The 18,563-nt window shown below is 41.2% G+C and overlaps 1 protein-coding gene across 1 annotated transcript in view; it reads right to left on the bottom strand.

Moving 5' to 3' along the window:
* The window catches only part of AOAH (acyloxyacyl hydrolase), a 188,208-nt gene that overhangs the window by 117,609 nt on the left and 52,036 nt on the right, over positions 1 to 18,563 (bottom strand). The window contains exons 6-7 of the mRNA XM_027539535.1: positions 8,010 to 8,069; positions 2,077 to 2,147 (exon numbers count right to left, since the gene is read on the bottom strand). Of these exons, the coding sequence (XP_027395336.1) occupies positions 2,077 to 2,147; positions 8,010 to 8,069 (131 nt within the window). The remainder of the gene's footprint in view (positions 1 to 2,076; positions 2,148 to 8,009; positions 8,070 to 18,563) is intronic.

The raw sequence follows: 18,563 nt of genomic DNA on the forward strand, positions 1-18,563 counted from the left end.
TGTTCATTGGAAGGACTGAGGCTGAAACTCCAACACTTTGGCCATCTGATGTGAAGAGCTGACTCATTTGAAAAGACCCTGATGCTGGAAAAGACTGAGAGCAGGAGGAGAAGGGGACGGCAGAGGATGAGATGGTTGGATGGTATCATCAACTCAATGGACATGAGTTTGGGTAGACTCCGGGAGTTGGTGATGGACAGGGAGGCCTGGCGTGCTGTGGTTCATGGGGTCGTGAAGAGTCGGACATGACTGAGCGACTGATCTGATCTGAGCAACTGAACTGAACTAATCCAATATGACTGGGTTTAAAAGGAAAAGACAGACACACAGGGAAGATGTCCATGCACGAAGAGGAAGGCAGAGATGGAGAGATGCAGCTGCAAGCTCAGGGTTGCCAAGGATGGACAGCCACTGCCAGAAGCTAAGAGGTAAGGAGGATTCCACCCAGAGTCTCTGAAGGAATATCAGCAGGACTAGAGTCTCAGAGGGACCTTGCCCACACATTGCTTTCAAATTTTCAACCTCCAGAACTGGGAGAGAATACATTTCTATTGTTCTAAGCTACCCAGGTTGGGGTATTTTAGTACAGCAGCCTTAAGAAATGAATACAACCTCTCAGTTCAGGTATAAGGCCTGACTTTCATCTCTGGAGAGTTCTCCCCTCTATCCCTTCACAATGAGAGCCAGGCTGGACCAGAATGCACTCAAGTGATAGGAACTGCCTGCAGGAGAGTGAGAATAAAAGCAACAGGGGCCCGGGCAGATGGCATGGTCTCAGTGAATATGTTACAGAGAAGGAATATTATTTTGAATCATAGCATTATCTGTACATGTAGCACCTGTGGTCTGGCTCCAGAACTAGAATGTGAGCACTCGGGAGGACATAGTTAACCAGGAGCCTAGGAACCTGCCATGTTCCCCCACCAGGGCTCAGGCCAACAGTCTGCATCTTTAAAACCTCCCAAATGGCTCTATAGCTTGAGTTGAGACATGGGAAAAACTGAGGTTCGGAGACTTGAAGTGGCCCAAGTCCTCAAATCTGGCTCAAGACACAGCACTGCAGAGGAATCCAAAAGGGGATGTTTCCAGAGAACAAGTGTGGTCCAATATACCTGGTGGTGTATGTTGGGTCCTTGTGGTTGGGAAAAGTTACTTTTTTTTCATATTTTTGGCCACACCACGTGGCAGGTGGAATCATAGTTCCCTGACCAAGATCAAACCCATGCCCCCAGCAGTGGAAGCAGTCTTAACCACTGGAAAGAAGTCTTGGAAAAATTACCTCTGTAAGACTCAGTTTCCTTATCTTCGAAATGGGAATAGTGAGGGAATTATGAGAATTCAGTGCAGAAATGCAGTGGAAGTTCAGCATCTGGCCCTGGGAATAGTGGCCGTACAGTGGCAGGCAGCAGCCCTGCCACAGTTACAAGGGAAGGAGCTGGGTGGAAGGAGACCTATGCTATTTTGCCTCTTAGTCCAACGTGCCTCTCAGGATACTGTTCCATCTTTCAATAGTCTGAACAGTAGTTACTATGACACCCAGCACAATCTTAGAGTGAGCTGGAGCATGGGATTTTAGACTGAGACAGGAGGGCTTGGGAACTCTGGACAGTATCTCTGCATTTGGAATCCTGTTCATAGATATTAGAGCTCAGGTTTTTAGGTAATAGGTCGCGCTCTTGAAAACAAAGGTCCTTTACCAGCCTCTTGAGTGCCTTGCACTAAAGATGCTCAGAGAGTCCTCACCATAATGGGTGGCTGACCTCATCCGGATCTTACACAGCAAGGAGGGGCTGTCCTGTCCCCGGTGTGAGCATGCACTGGCAGGCAGGCTGTGTTCCAGCCCAGGACTGTAAGTCAGGCTTGGAGGTTCAAAGATGCTGGTATTCAGTATATTTCCAAAATGATTTGTTCTAAGCTAATTTATCTTCTGATTTCTATACAAGTCATGAGCAAGAAACACTTTCACCTTCAGAAAGATGCCTTTTAACTTGAAGATCATTTTCATCATTAGAAAACAGAAACCATTAAAGATGCTCTCCCCTGTTAGTGCTCAGGAGTGGGCATTCATATACATACAGTTTAATCTTCTGACAGATCTTGGCCAAAAATGGGAGTGAACAAATACCAGCACCACTTCTGGAGTACGTCTGGAGAGAAAAGCAAAAAGAGAAAGAGTTATTTATTTCAAGGAATGGTTCTCCAGTTTCTAAAGGTACTTCCTCTCTTCTTGGCTCCACATTTTGAATTTCTGGACTCTTCTCTCTCCAGAATCTGGGCCATATTACTTAACTCAATTTGCCCCTTGTTCCTGTCCCCACACTCCAAGTTCATTGCACCTGTGTGCTGGCTCCTTCGCTTGAAGGTCTCTCTTCCCCCAGCCAGCTAGTCCCATCTTCTTGTCTTTTCCAGCTCTTCCCAAAAGAAGAGACCCATCTTGGTCCATTCTATTCAGACAACATTCTTCTCCTCCCTATCTTCAGTGGCTTTAAAAAAGGATTTGAAAAATAAAGACTGTTTTCAAATAAGATAATTCCATCCTGTTAAGAGATAAAATAAAGACTAATGGGAGACATGGCTTAGGAAGAAGGAAGGCCCCTTCCCTGGGGGGTAGAGGGGTGGAAGGGGTGCAGATGAAGCCCCCAGAGTTTCCTGAACAAAGGGATTTCAGACAGCAGTTTACATAAGACTCTAGCTGGGGGATAAATTAAAAACCCGGGCTTTTTTTTTTTAATTAAACAGTGCTTTTAGAAGTATTGCAGTTCCTGTGATGCTTTTCACAGACAAAAGGAAAAACAACTGGGTAGAAAAAGTCAGGAACTGGCATTTATCAACAAAGAGAGAAAGGGAGACAGGTATCCCCTGCTTTTTCAACGTTCACTTCTCGCCACCTTGATTCGATGAAAGACCTACGTTAGTATCTATTGTCATGAACTGAAAGAAATCCAAAGAGGAGTTTTCACTTTCATAAAAACAGAAAAAAAAAAGCGAAAAGCAAAAATAGTGTTCATCATCTGTTGTCCAGGAGCCAGAGTGGAGCCAATGAGTAACCTCGAGTACTGAGAGAGGCCCCGCCCAGCTCCTTCCCCAGAAACCACACTGAACACTTAGGTATCAGGGAGAAATAGCTTTGAACCATGTCTGTGAGCTTCTGTGCTTGATCTCCACTTATTGTGTGCATCTGTTAGCAAGATGAGTGCTAAGGTAGTTGCTGCTTAGCCTTAGGAAAGACTTCATAGGAATGGTCTATTTTTGGATAGCAGGGAAGCATGTGGTAATTCTCACCAACCTAGAGAGTCCTTCAGATGGCTGTGAGTGTTACTAACAGTTGTCAGTATTCTGACCCTAGCAACGGCAGACAAGTAACCTTTTCTGGCTACAAATGAGATATTTAAGGATCTTTGTGATCTTTGTACAACTTTCTAGAATGAGGAACAATCCTGACTAGTGTCCTCAACTAAATGCAAGAGGTGGAGCAGAAGAGGCTGTCCTTGTCGTCATGGAGCTTACTGTCTAGTGGAGCATAGGGGTGGATAATCCCAGCTCTTAGCATGCTCTGTGAGGGCTGCTGTGGTCCAGGCATTAATATGGCTTTCTAGGAACTGGAGGAGGAGGCAGGCGAGAAAGGAAGAGACAGATGCTCCACGCTTTTCAACTCAAAGGCAGTTTGCAGACTTGGCTACAAATGTAATTCGTGGGCTCCACCACAATCTACTGACTCAGAAAGCCTGGGGAAGGCCTGGAAATTTGTGTTTTCATAGCTCCAAATCATTCTGATGCTCACTAAGGTTTGAGAAGCACTGCTCTAGACTCTGGCTGAAGAAAGTATGATCACAAACCAGAAGCACTGGATGTCATCTTAGTCTTAGGACTAAGAGTCTCTGGCCACACAGTTGACCTGTTGAATCAGAATCTGTATTTTAAAAAGGTCCCAGGTAGTTGGAGTCCACACCAAAGCCAGAGAAGCAGAGGAAGCACCCGGCACAGGGCTGTGGGCATATGAGTGGGGCTGGCATCTTGCAGGACATTTCAACCTGGCTGGAGCATAAGGAGCCAGGAGAATGCGGTGGACCATGGAAGGAAGGACACATAGGATGAGCCTGGAAAGCTGCATCATGTGCTGTCTTGCGGGCAGTGGGGAATCCTGGGAGAGATCACATGTATTTCAGAAAGACATCTCTGGAGGAGACATGAAAGCCTGGAGGAGGCAAGATGGGACAGAAAAACCCATTGGCAGATAAAGACTTCAAGGCCTGGTCCTGGGCTTTCTAACCTCAGCACTAGTGCCATTCAGAGCTGAATAATTCTTTGTTGTGAGCTGTCCTGTGCATTGTAGGCTATTTAGCAGCATATCTGGCATCTAGCCACTATAGTCAGTAGCCCCCAAATGTCTCCACTTGTTGCCAAATGTCCCCAGGAGAGGTGATGGGGGACAGCATTGCCCCCGGTTGGGAACCACTGATGGAAGGTGGGAGGAGGGGGGATTGTGGTACAGAGATGGGATGTTTGGAGAACTGGTAACTGAGTGAGCTGAGCAGTGTAGACACACTGTGAAACACATTCTGGCGTGCAATTACACCATAACATGGGTGGCAATTGGTAGAGACACATTCTAAGATCCAGAGTCAGGTTGCACTTGAAAGTTTGAGTTACTTCTTTTTATATTTACTTTGTCTGAAGGCCTTGGTCTAATTAACCTAATGGCAATGTAGATTTTAACACAGATGATAACCAATACATCAAACATTTTATAAGGACAGGCTGATAATTACTACACAGGAGATACAATGGAATAAAATGCACAGCTGTTCACTGTTAGAATTCAGCCTGAAGGCTGCAGCTGTCTTTGACATTCCTTGTGCAGAAGTTGAATCTAGGATGTAGGCAGAAGGTGATGTAACTTGTCCAGGGATCCCCAGAACTCCTTCTGTTAAGACAGATGTTTTGATCATCCAGCCTTTTCATCACATGGTATGGGAAAGACTAACGTCTTCTTACAACGTGCAAAGGGAACTTAGATGGACACAGAGCAGCACTGCAGAGACCCTCACTTGCATATTTGACAGCCCCTTCCTTTCAATTCAAACCTTACTAGACAGAGGCAGAATGGGGGCTGTTTTTATCTCAGAGATGGATTTAAAACAGCACATCTGGCTGTGTGTAATCCTATCTAAAATAAAAGTCCCAAATCTGGGCTCTCCTGGAGCATAGGATTCAGGCAACATTTTCATTTTTGCCATCTATTTAGCCAACTTCTACTTGCATCTGGAGCTTTGCCCACCCCATGATGTTAAATGAATACAGAACGATAAGCAGAGGTTAAATAAATGAGAATGTGGTGAATGTGGTAAATAGAGGCTCAAAGGGAGAGCATAACTTCTCTTCTGCATTGCAGGCAGATTCTTTACCACCTGAGCCACCAGGGAAGCCCCCTTCTGTACATAACCAACTTAAAATTGAATTTCTGAGTGATATAATACTTTTAAACCATTGTCATATATTATTTTACTTGAATTTGTATGTGTGCTAAATTGCTTCAGTCATGTCTGAGTCTTTGTAACCCTATGGACCATAGCCTGCCAGGCTTCTCTGTCCATGGGATTTCCCAGGCAAGAATACTGGAGTGGGTTGCCATTTCTTCCTCCAGGGGATCTTCCCAATCCAAGGATCGAAGCTGTGTCTCCAGCTTGGCAGGTGGTTTCTTTACCACTGAGTCACCTGGGAAGCCCAGGGCAAGTCTGAACAGTGGCAATTTTTAGTCTTTCCAGATGGTTCTATTGAGTAGGTAGGTTTACCATCAGGGCCATCGGGTTCAGCTGTACAGATTGTACACTGCACAATTTTAATAGTCACACAGCCTGTGGTGTGAATGGTGCTTCCTGAAATTCAGTACTGAGGAGGTCTGGTTGAAAGCTACTGTAATGTGGAAGGGTTAGAAACTGGGCAGAAGCTAAACCTGGACTTAAATGATGGGTTTCCCACTCACAAACTATGTGGAATGAGGAAATTACTTAACCTATCTGATTCTTAGTTTTCTTATCTATAAAATGGGGTTGATAACAAAAATATGCTCGCTCCTTTTAGGCATTTTTGTGAGAATAAACTGAGGACATAACTCAAGTATTCTAAACATTTAGATGCTCAGTGATCTGTCAAATCCACGAAGACCTCCCTACCCGACCCCTCGACCCGGCTCCCCAGCCACAACACTTAATCCACTTAATCCCCAGTCTGGATTTTCTGACAGGTTGTGCTGAAATGATATTCAACCTACTGTGTGTTTCTCTGCATTCTGGCTAGGTCTACAGTTACATCGGCCATCACAATGGAATTAATTGCAGGCAATATCCTCTGAGCAGTTTTTTAAAGATTCTTATTTGCATTTCCTGATTATTTTTTCTTTGATGGCTTTAATTTAGAGAGTAAATAAATTGCAGGATATTTTTGAGGAGCTTTTTTTTATTGTTGAATTGTTCAGTTGATTTTTTTTTTTTTTGCTTCTCGCAAGGCATGATTGGAATCCTGCCCCATGAATTATGCTGGCAATTTTGGTGACAGAAATGAAAAATTGTAAAGTCCTAATTAGCCTTTGAGTTCATGCCAAGGCAGTTTATGCTAGTGAAGTAAACAAGGCTCTGAGAATAAATTTTTAGATGCATGTTGAGAAGAATTAAAAGAAAAATGGTATTATTCTCCAGTCTGTTTAGAGTTCTGAAGGTGGTGGTCAAGGTTTCATGTGAAGCTTCAATTTTTTGTTCAATGTCTTAAGAGGATTAATTGAACCAGTTATGGTTGGCCTTTAATTACTCACTGAATTAAATAATAATTGACGTTTCAGGCATTATGATTGCTTAATCGATTGTGTAGAAATGTCTTCATGCTGTCATTCAACATGTATCAGACTTGCACATCAAAACCCATGTGCCCCCCTCAAGTAGGGTTGCCAAATAAAATATTGTGCTGGACATACTTATACTAAAAATTATTCATTATTTATTTGAAATTCAAATTTAATCTTCCATTTTTATTTGTTAAATCTGGCAGGCTGAGCCACAAGGAATTTTCCTCCCCCTTCATTTCCATGTTGCCAAATCAATACTACTTTGACTGTATTGCATCAGTGAAGGATAAGCTGGGCCAGCAGGGAGAAGCCAAGGATGAGGGCCATGTCCTCTCATCTCTGACGAATGCCTCCTTCCTGCCAGAACTGCTAGCATCAGGGGAGACACTTCTTCAAAGGTTTACCTTTCTGCTTCCTTTTCATCTGGGGCTGAATGACCACCAGGGCCCAAGTCAAATACTTGACTTAATGATAGCCAGTTTGAACTAACCATTCTGTCTGTTAAATAAAACTATGATTGCAAAGAGGAAAAATTAGGGGAAAAGAATAATAATGGTGATGATTTTAGCTAGCATCTGTTGAGTGCTTGATAAGCCCCAGGTATGATACTAGGCACTTCACACACATGGACTCTCTTAGGTCCTGATACCTAGCTTTGAGAAAGAAATGCTGTCATTGTCCCTATCTCACTGACAGAGGAACTGAGGCTCAGCCTAGATCACATATTTAGAAAGTGATGGAGCAGGAGGCTATAGTCTCCTCCAATGTCATCTGCTGGAGGGCAGCAATTCTCAACAGTGAGTGCCAGAGGATATGTGGCAATGCCAGGAGACATTTTTGGTTGTGGTGACTATGGTGGGGGGTGGCATCTAGCAGATTGAGGACAGGGGTACTGCTAACATCCTACAATGCCCTGGGCAGAACCCACAACTAAGGATTACCCAGCTCCAACTGAAGGTGAGAAATGCAGCTATAGAGAGAAGGGAGGAGAAAAAAGAGAAAAAAAGAGGACGGGGCTCATATTCCTACTTCAGTCCCAATCCAACTGTGGAGTGTTGCGGGCTTGTGTCAGGAGTAGCTCCTGGCCTTCGGAGTGGGAGAGCAGGGGCCAGAGGGAGGTGAACATGCCAAGGACAATGCTGGCATTCTCCCTGTCATTCATTCAGCTTACCAGAGCTGGAGATTTCTTGACAATCTGTCTGGCCTTCTCAAGGGTAAATGTCCATGCCTCCTATAAAAATAAAGTTAGACAATATTACAACTTGTATCCCATCTTTTCCTTTCCTGGGTTTCCAAAGTTAGGTTTTTTGTTTGTCACTTAGCAATAAATGCATTATTCTATAGCTTTCTGATAAAATAACTCACAGGAAAGCAATTTCATGTTAATAGCTCTCTTTAATAAGGGATTTGCTTTGTGCAAGATGCTATGCTAAGTGCTTTGCAAATATTATGTTATTTAATCTTCACAGCATCTCTGAGAGATATGACCTTTTTACAGATGAAGAAATTGAGATGCAGAAAAGCTAAGAAATTGGCTGCAGGTCTCAGAGCCAATGTCCAAAAGAGATGCCATCTGAACCCTTGTCTTCTTGCCTGCTTTGCTAAGCTCAGTGACTTGCCTTTGGGTCTGAAAGCCCCAGTGCAGAAGGTGCAAATTTCTGTTATGGTTTCCTTTTTGGCAGCCTTTGTTAGCTTAAAGTTCATTCTCCACAACATTGAGGGTGGTGTTCCTCTGCCTTAATTATGGGTCCCCTGTTTCTCTGCTTTGGAAATATCCCTTTGAATTTGAGGCCCATCTCAAGCATCTACAGCGTCTAGCACAGTTTCTGATACATCGTAAGTGCTCAATAGATAGAAATAAAATTTTATAGAAATAAAATAAAATTTTATAGAAATAAAAGTGAAAGAAAACATTTATGATATTGTGCCAAGCAAGGAAAAAATAGGTTATCAGATTTTGCACATACAGAAAAGAAAAAAAATCCTGCAAATGTTTGCGTGTGTGTGCTCATTCTACTCTTTGCAACCCTGTGGACTATAGCCCACCAGGCTCCTCTGTTCATGGAATTTTCCAGGCAAGAATACTGGAGTGGGTTGTCATCTCCTACTCCAAGGGATCTTCCAGACCCAGGGATCGAACTTGTATCTCCTGTGTCTCCTGTGTTGGCAGGCAGATTCTTTGCCACTGCACCACCTGGAAAGGCCCTTGCGAAGAAATATGCCATAATAATAGTCGGTGATAACTTTTTCCTAAATTTTCAATAATGAGCACAAATTCAGCAATAAATACTTTTTAAAAAAAGAACTCAATACACATTGCCCTGTTGCTTATTGGAAATGATCTGTTCCCAGTACAGGGATGTAGTGAGGACCCTGAGATCTGGGGGTGAACAGACACTCCTGTCTCCTGAAATTCCCGTTCTGGCAAGGAGGCACCAGGAACAGGTACAGTAAGCACAGCAAGTGGAAGTGAGATGAAGCAGAGAGAAGGTGCTGGCAACATCTTTTTAGGAAGGGCCATTTGGATCCCCTTGAGAGAACTGATCTGATTTTAACCCAGCTCAGTTCTCTAGGGAGACCAATGTTTAGTGAGGAATAAAGACAAGGAAGAAAAAGGAGGAGAAGAAGTGACAAGGGTTTTGCCAAGTACCTTCTGACCCCTTAGTGCTGGGCATAATTGCTGCTTCTGGGTCCCCCCTGGAACGCTGAGGGCAGATGTGTATGGTCTTGGCTTGACAAGAGCAGCACTGTCTCCCACAGTTAAAGTGCACTAATACCATCATAAGAGAAATCATCAGTGCTTTTAAAAGATGCTTTTGGTAAAGCTAAATCCTATGTATTGGAAAATAGTCACCGTAGGATATAGAGGAACACAGATATAATAATAGACTGCAAATTCCACCCAAAGGTCAGACATGCCACTATTTGATGAAAAATTAAAAGCAGAGGAGCTCCCTCCATTTGTCTTCCTACATAACAGAAATGGCCTCAAAGCCCCATTTGTCCTTTCCTCTTAACTCTTCTGTCTTCCACTGGAATTATTTATGCATTTACTACCTCCAGTGGGCAGTCAAGTCCTCAGGAACAGCTTCTTTCAAACCTTGCTCCATTTGTAAATTAATTTATGTCATTAAATTTGGGAGTGAGGAGCAGTTTGTCCTAATAAACTTTTAGAAAAGATCAGAAGTAGATCAGTGAGCTTCTCCCCACCCCTAAACCCCCTCATAAATGCTTGCTTCTTGACAATAAAAAAATTTCATGTCTAAAAGCATCATTTTATGTCCCAGGGGGCTTCTTCCTTTGTGGGAGCTTGTCACTGCTGTCAAAGTGTGATATGAAGAAAAGGCATTTTCTGTAATTTTCAAATCTACTGCTGCTATAATTGATAGCAGAGAACTTGATCACTAAAAATTATTCCCTGTAGAAACTCATGTCTAATAATACTATTTTTCTTTATTTCCTTCACTCCTGAGTGTACCAGAATTCAACTCTTTAACATCACAGAACTTGAGAAGGACCAGTTTGTGACTGTGTCCTGTCTAATTCATACTCCTGAAATGTTGAGGGACATTATGTTGAGATCCGGAGCATCCCGGGTGCACTGTATTCTCTGCGTGTTTTCCCATCCTTGTCAATATAGTGCAGTGTGCTTTGGCTGAAACATCTGAATGTTTGCGAAATGCCTTTCCAAATGATACTCCTTACCCTAAAGTGGCTCAACCCTTTGAATAGGCTAATATGTGCAATGGCTCTCCCAGCAGGGAATTTAGTTTACAGACTTCCCAAACTTTTAAAACTTAACAACAATTTTCTTTTCTAGCACACCCATTAACATCTCCCAGAGTGGGAGTAAAAGCAAGGCTTTTTGTGTCAAACATGTCTCATTTGAATCTGAACAGAGTAACTTACTGGCTCTGTAACTTGGGACAAGTTATTTATCAACACTAAGCCTCGGTTACCTCATCTATAAAATAAGGATAAAGTAATTACTACTTAACACTTTCTACATTGTAGTCTTACCAGTTTGCTGTCATTCTTCTCTCCCAGGATACAAAACCCTTGATGAGAAGGATTATGTGTCATTCACTATTACATCCCTAATATATAATTCATGGCACGACACAGATGCTTTAGAAGAACTTGTGGAATGAATGAATGAATGATTGCACAGAGAAATGACTGGTTGAATGAATATTCCTTTTTTCTTTCATTATCAATCATATGCTCGTGACTACGCTTGTCCCTGGGCTACATGAATTTCCACACAGGTGCGTAGGTGCTAGGCATACAGAGCCAGCGCTCTTCCAACCGTCTGATCCTTCGCATTAAATCATCCACATGCCATAGGAGCTAAGTTTGCCATTCCCCTGAGCCTTGGTGATATTATCTGGCTTGTGTTAAAATTTCAGACTTAATTTATCCTTGGAAAACAGCATGACAATGGTGGGGAAGGTGCTGGAATTCAGAGACTCGGACCACGTGCTCTGCTTGCAGACAGCCAAGGTTAAATTATATAACCTCCAAGTCTCTGCTATCTGTAAAATTGAATGTAAAGACGAAAGTCATTTGTTAAAGCTATTTGTTTGCTTGTCTTAAAGACGGGCAAAGGGGGCAAATTGTAATCAACATGAAAATGAAGATAATTGTTCTCTTACCTTGGTAGCATTTTCACTGTTGGCAATCTAGCATTTTTAAGCCATTGTTTCTAAAGCATGAGGACCACGCTTCTATCTTCTGGAAAACTACAACTTCAGAATGGGTGCAACTGTAATCAGTGATTGGAAAGAAAATTGGGGAATAGGTTCTGAGCCAGATATAAAACTCTCCTGGCTGGAAGCCATAATGATGTTTCTGACTCACTGAGAGCAATCATCTGAGCATAAGCAGATTCTCCATCAACAATGAGGGGCTTACTTCTGGAAATACTCATTTGATCCTGAAATTTGTTATGGTCAAATCTTTTCAATTTCTCATTACTGTCTCCCTTTGATTGCAGTGTTTCCTTATTCCAGTTTCAAATCTCCTTCAGAGTCTCATGAGTGAATTGCAGAGGAAGCCATTACACGGACTCACAGAGATATAAGCCCTCACTCTTGAAACTTATAGTCCAAAGAACCATGGATATGTATATTGCATTTTTTTACTCAAGGACTTGGAAAATTCCAAGGACGACATGACATGGCTCCCTAGCAGTCTAAAAAAGGGGAAAGGCCAACCCTTTGCTTGATCATCAGGGCACACAGTAGCATATACCCATGGAGGCATTGCTTATATAAGTTTGTAACAAATAGTAGCCTGTCCAACTGGAATTTTCTGGTTTATTACATTATCTGCATTCCACTGTAACCTATAGTGGCTATTTCCCAACATGTAGGGTTTAGCTCTCCCAAAGTCCAATTTGATTTTGATGTTCCCACATTTCCCAGTTTTATGACTCTGGAATATGTGAAAAAAAATCATATCAGTTTATGTCATTTTCTTCTTCTGGGGACCAAAAATGGGGGTGGGGGGAGAGAGAGAAAGAAAGAAAGAAGAAAAAACTGTGAAAGTAACTGAAAAACACCACCACTTTTGAATGCATTCCCTTATGCTGTTAAATATCTTTTCTTCATACATATTTTACCATTAGCTAAATTTCCTCTTTTTCTTCTCCTGGGCCATTTTTGCATTGTGGATCTATTAGTATCATTTGGACATTTAGTCACACAGTCTCTATCCTTTTTCTCCAGGAAATACCTTTTTAAAAAAGTCTTATTTTAAATAAGACTATTCCCACCCCACAACTTTGCCTGTCATTTCCTGTAGTTTCCAGAGAGAAATATGTTCCTTGCCTCTGGTTTCTAGCAGCTATACACATTACTTGGCTGATGGCCTCATCACTCTGATCAATGCATTTGTTATCACAGTCTTCTCCCATGCTGATCCTCCTGCCTTTCTCTTATAAGGAACTTTGTGATTACATGGGGTTCATCCAGATAATCCCAGATAATCTCTTCATCTCTAGATCCTTAATTTAATCATACTTGCAAAGTCTTTTTTGATTCTGAGGATTAGGATATGGACTTCTTTGGGGAGGCCATTATTCTGTATACCATACTGCTCATTCAACAAATATTTATTGAGAAATTAATATATGCAGTGAAATGTGCTGGGCTCTGGGGAAGTCACAAAGAATTTAAAAAATAAATCAGCCAGATTATCTGCTTTCATGGAGCTTACACCTTAACAGAAGGGGCAGACATTAAATCATAATTTTACAGTTATTTATCTTATTGTACAACTGTTTCATTACAATTATGATAAATTCTAGAAGCATGGAGAGCCATGAAAGGAGAGAAATCCTAGAGGACCTAACTTGGGGCATCAAGGAAAACTTCTTAGAAGAAATGATTTCTGATCTGAGCTCTGATGTGGGTGATTAATTAGGTGAAGATGAGGGCCAAGAGTGGAAGCTGAGAGACTAGTTATTAAAACTTTAAAACTCAAAGTATCTTTTAGAACTGTTCAAATTCACTAGGGTCATTAGCTTTTCTTGAGCTAAGGGAAGAAAGCATATTCTCAAGAGAGATAGAGTTGCCATTATTTTTTAAGTTCTCAAAAGCAGGCAAGAAAGGTTTACAAATTTGAATACCATTTAAGTACCTTCCTTGGAATTATCTTTTCTTCTCCCTATCAGAAGTCAAGGGTAACATTTGTGTTATTAGTGCTGTCCACTGAGGATTCTCGAGATCTCTAAGAGTTTAATGACCTCCAAATAAGACTGAAAATTTAAGTCTGTGTAGACATATTCTCCAAGCTTCCAAATGTGGGCTTAAACTGAAATGCAGCTTGGAATGTCTATCAAATCCTTTGAAATGCTGGGGGAAATGACTGAATAGCAGACTGTACATTCAAGAGTGGTGTTAAATTCTATTCTCAGTTCTGTTAGAGTTTTAAAACTTCAAGTCTTCAGGGAGTGATTTAATTTAGTGGTCTCTGATATTTACAGCCTTTCCATTTCTGTGATAATTTCTTGTCTAATGATCTTCAAAGAGTATTGTGGAAGCAAAATACATAAGAGGTCGATGGAATCTCACTTAATTTTTACTTTTTTAATTATGAGAAAAGGATCATCATTTCTCCCTATATTTTTGTTCCTTTGATCTTTCTCCATGAGCCATTTTTTTGTTCTTGCTGTGCTTGCTCAGGTGGTTTTTGTGTGTGTGTGTGTGTGTGTGTGTGTGTAAGAGCTCTTTGAATCATGGAGAAAATAATTCATAGTGTGGCATATTACAAAAATGCTTTCCCAGTTTGCCATTTGTCTTCTGACTTTGTACATGTCAGGTTTTTCACCAGTTAGATGCATTCGTATTTCCCTTTGTGACTTTGGGATCACAAATTACAAATAAAATTACTTAGATTTTTCTTCTTTTATGGTTCCATTCTTTATGACTCAACATTTAATTCATTTGGAATTTATTTTGCCATAAAGAATAGACAAGTATCCACCTTAAATTTTATTCCTAAATGGCTAGTCTTTAATCCCACCCATTTACTGAATACGCCAGTGTTTTGTCACTGATTTGAAATGCTATTTTCTTTTTATCAAAAACAAAAATCTCAAATGCATTTGAGTTTATTTTTAGACACTATATTTTGTTCCAATTTAAGCTTTTAGGCTGACTTTTCTGCATCTAGATGGCTATATTCCCCTGTAATTTATCTCATTGCTCATAATTTCCTGAGATGTTTAAAGAGGAACTTTAGAAACACTGTCAAGCAAACAACTCCACAACCAACAATTTACTTGAATTTTGATTTCTCATCTATAAAATTGGGATAATGGAATAACTCTGCAATTGTATGAGAGGATTTTCAATGATGTATGATAAGTAGTTAGTCCAGCTTTTGGTGTGTTACAGTCATTCAAATTGTGGTTGTCAATTACCTTTCATTTTTCATCCCCTAATGTGTACCTATCATACAGTAGGGGCTTAGTAAATGGATATTATGAGAATAACAGAATGACTGTCCATGACTTGAAAGTCTATCAGTGTCAGTCAAGACTTTTTCACCCTAGTACTGAGAGTTGGACTATAAATAAAACTGAGTGCTGAAGAATTGATGCTTTTGAACTGTGGTGTTGGAGAAGATTCTTGAGAGTCCCTTGGACTGCAAGGAGAACCAACCAGTTCATTCTAAAGGAGATCAGTCCTGGGTGTTCATGGAAAGGACTGATGTTGAAGCTGAAACTGCAATACTTTGGCCACCTGATGCAAAGAGCTGACTCATTTGAAAAGACCCTGATGCTGGGAAAGATTGAGGGCAGGAGGAGAAGGGGACAACAGAGGATGAGATGGTTGAATGGCATCACCGACTCAATGGACATGGGTTTGGGTGGACTCCGGGAGTTGGTAATGGACAGGGAGGCCTGATGTGCTGCAGTTCATGGGGTCGCAAAGAGTTGGACATGACTGAGTGACTGAACTGAACTGAACGGAACCATTCCTGGCCTCAGGTATCAAAGATATGTTTGTCTTCCAGGAATGGCATTAATTTATTAAGTGAGGTAATTTGGAAAACTTTATTAAGTCTTCCAGAATATTAAGGCACACAAAAACTGTTCTTGGATGTATGTTCTCTTCAAAAATAACATTTGATTTTCTAATGGTTTGCCAAGTCACAGTTGAAGAACAGCTATCACTCAAGGAGGAAATTTCCTTAATCTAAAACTCTGATGATCACACAATTGACTCCTTTTTTATTTAATAATTTGTTTTCTTCTAGACCTGGATTTGTGAGAAAACACTCACATACTATACAGAGTTAGGGTGGAGAACAGAAGAAGTGCAAATACAGCAAGCTGGGTAGGTTGACTAAACAACTGAAGGAGACAAGAAGCTTGATTTTATTCAGTTTAGTTCAGGTTTTGAGCTACTATTTTGCTAGAGTTGCCTGTGGTAGTAGCGATGGAGGCACCAATATAACAAGAGAAAGTAATTTCCTTTCCTTGTTTGACATAGAAATTCTGCTAAACTGAGAACACTTAATTCATTTTTATTTTATATGTACCTGACATAAAAAAGTCAAGTCGTAACAACACAAATAGATTAAAGAAATTTACCCAAACACACACACACACACACACACACACACACACACACCCCATGTTGAAAAAAAATGGAGCTCAGGATCAGAGATTACTTTTATTGAATAAGAACAAAGGATTAACTGCTGGTTACTAGAGAACATTTTGGTTTTAAATAGGGGAGACTCTAAACTCCATCCTCTTGTCAATTTGATTTTAGTGCTCATTCATGGATTCGTTTTATTTTTTAAAAATGTCACCATTGATTCCAAGAACCGTGGTAGCTGCTGTTCTGTAGTAGCCTTTGGAGGTATATTCTTATGCCTCCAAAACTTATTCAAGTTGGGGCTCCTATTATACTGAACTCTAGGTTGTTACAATAGGAGAATAACACAGAGATGCATTTCTGGGAGATAATTATGTCCTTATTCATAAAGGAAGAGTGGAAAGGACAGAATGCATGCCCATAATGAGTCATCTGGAAGATTAGTGGCAGGAAAGCCCAAGTCTAGATAGATGGATCAAGACATCCTTTTTAAAAAAAAAAAAAACTTTATTGTTAAAAAATGGGATCAAGGCATCTTAAGGATTAAGATTAAGACCATCTTAAGGATTGGTCTGTTAAAGAGATAAAGAAGAAGACGCACTGGAAGTATAGACACTAGCTAGTGTTGGGAAGGAATGTAGCAAGAAGAAGAAATATAAAGGCATTACTGTCCTATTTCATAGAAAGAACTGGGTTAAAATGTAATCCATTCATTCAATACACATTTATTGGGCAGTGTGCCAACCTCCTATACCCAGAACAAGCAGTGGGGAGAGAGAACTGGCTCAGATGTAGTCCCAGCCTGACAATTATAATCCAGCGGTCGATCTTATAGCTTCAGACACAGAAACTAATGACTAACATACAAACTGGAAACTGCAATGCTAGCTGTTAGGATATAGCTGTTAGTATCATGGGGACAATGAGGAACAGAATCTAATCCTCACTGGAGTAGGAACATAGGTGTCCAGTGGTTTCTTGAAGAAGGTGACAGCTGAACTAACTAGATCTTAAAAGATGACTCAGGGAAAGGGCATCACAGGTGCAGGGGAAAATAGAACAAGGTTGGGAGGTGAGAACAAGCAGGATGTGATGGGAATGATAAGTACTGAGCTGCTGCAGAGAAGTGGATGAACCAGTTCCTTCAAGAACAAGGCTGGGGAGGTAAGGACAGGCTAGTTTATGGAACTCAGGCTTTGTCTTGGCCTTGATGGATGGCTGTCCATCAAGACAGGGAGCATGTCAGATTTGCATTTTGGAAACATCACTTGGGTGCCTGGATTTGAGGGTTTCAAGGTGGGAGGTGGAGATATCAATTACAAAGTTGCTGCAGGACTCCACCCTAGAATGATTATTATTGTTGTTCAGTCACTAACTCGTGTCCAGTTCTTTTTGACTCCATGGACTGCAGCATGTCAGACTTCCCTGTCCTTCACTATCTCTTGGAGCTTGCTCAAACTCATGTCCATTGAGTCAAGGATGCCATCCAACCATCGCTCATCCTCTACTGCCCCCTTCTTCTGCCCTCAATCTTTCCCAACATCAGGGTCTTTTCCAATCTTTGCATCAGATGGCCAAAGAAATAATAAGTCCCTGAATGAGGCAGGAAGAATTGAAGATGAAGGGGAATAGACTAGGAAGAACCATTTAGAAGGGTGAAGGCTGGTGTCAATACTGAAATATGCAATATGGGAGGAATAGCTGATGTGGGCAAAAGATAATAGTCCAGTTTCTGACACGTTATGTTCAAGCTGTCTTTGGGACCTACAAAAGAAGATATTTATCTGGCAGCCCCATGGAGTGGCTGAAGCTCTGAGGAAAGTCTTGAACTTTGTTTGTGAGGCTTAATAACAAGAGCAAATGTTTTGTATGTTTATGATGATCAGTCACTATTCTAAGAATTTTCATACATGCCAATTTGTGTAGTCTTCACATTATCCTTTGGTGGTAGGCTCTACTCTATTCCTCATTTAACATATGAAAAAACACAAAGCAGTTGAATGATATATCTCAAAGCACTTAGCAAGTACATGGTGGGGCCAGGGTCACTGATCCCCGCAGGATGGCATTGGGCAGTCTGTGCTTAACTGCCAGGCTGTCCTGACTATAATTACTCAGAGAGAAAGCCCAGAGTGAGCAGAGTCCTGGCTGGGTGGGTCCTGGTGTTTAGGAAGGGAAGGTAGCCTCAAGGAGACAGAGTAGTACAAGGAGAACCAGGAAAGAGTAGAGAAGTTTCGGGAAGGGAGTGACAAGCAGTGTTAAACGCAAAGGATAATGGATAAGAATGATCCTGGATTTGATGTTGAGGAAGTCATCAGTGACTCCTTAAGTCATCAGCTTAAGGAGAAGTGTTTTATTAGAGTAATGGGGCTAGAGGCCAACCTGCAGTAACTTGAGAAGAAAATGGGACATGAAGAAAAGCTCTTCTCCTTTAAAAGATAGCTGGAAGTTGCTGCTGCTCCTAACACTTATTAATGCTTATTACAAGCAAAGAAAGCACCATCCTAAAACTCAATCTCCTGCCCCACTATAAAATGCATATACACACTTATAGGTATGTATGCATATAAACACACCTGGAGATATATATTAAATTTTAAAATATTCACAAC

Source organism: Bos indicus x Bos taurus, chromosome 4 (assembly GCF_003369695.1).
Source record: "Bos indicus x Bos taurus breed Angus x Brahman F1 hybrid chromosome 4, Bos_hybrid_MaternalHap_v2.0, whole genome shotgun sequence".
NCBI lineage: Eukaryota > Metazoa > Chordata > Mammalia > Artiodactyla > Bovidae > Bos > Bos indicus x Bos taurus.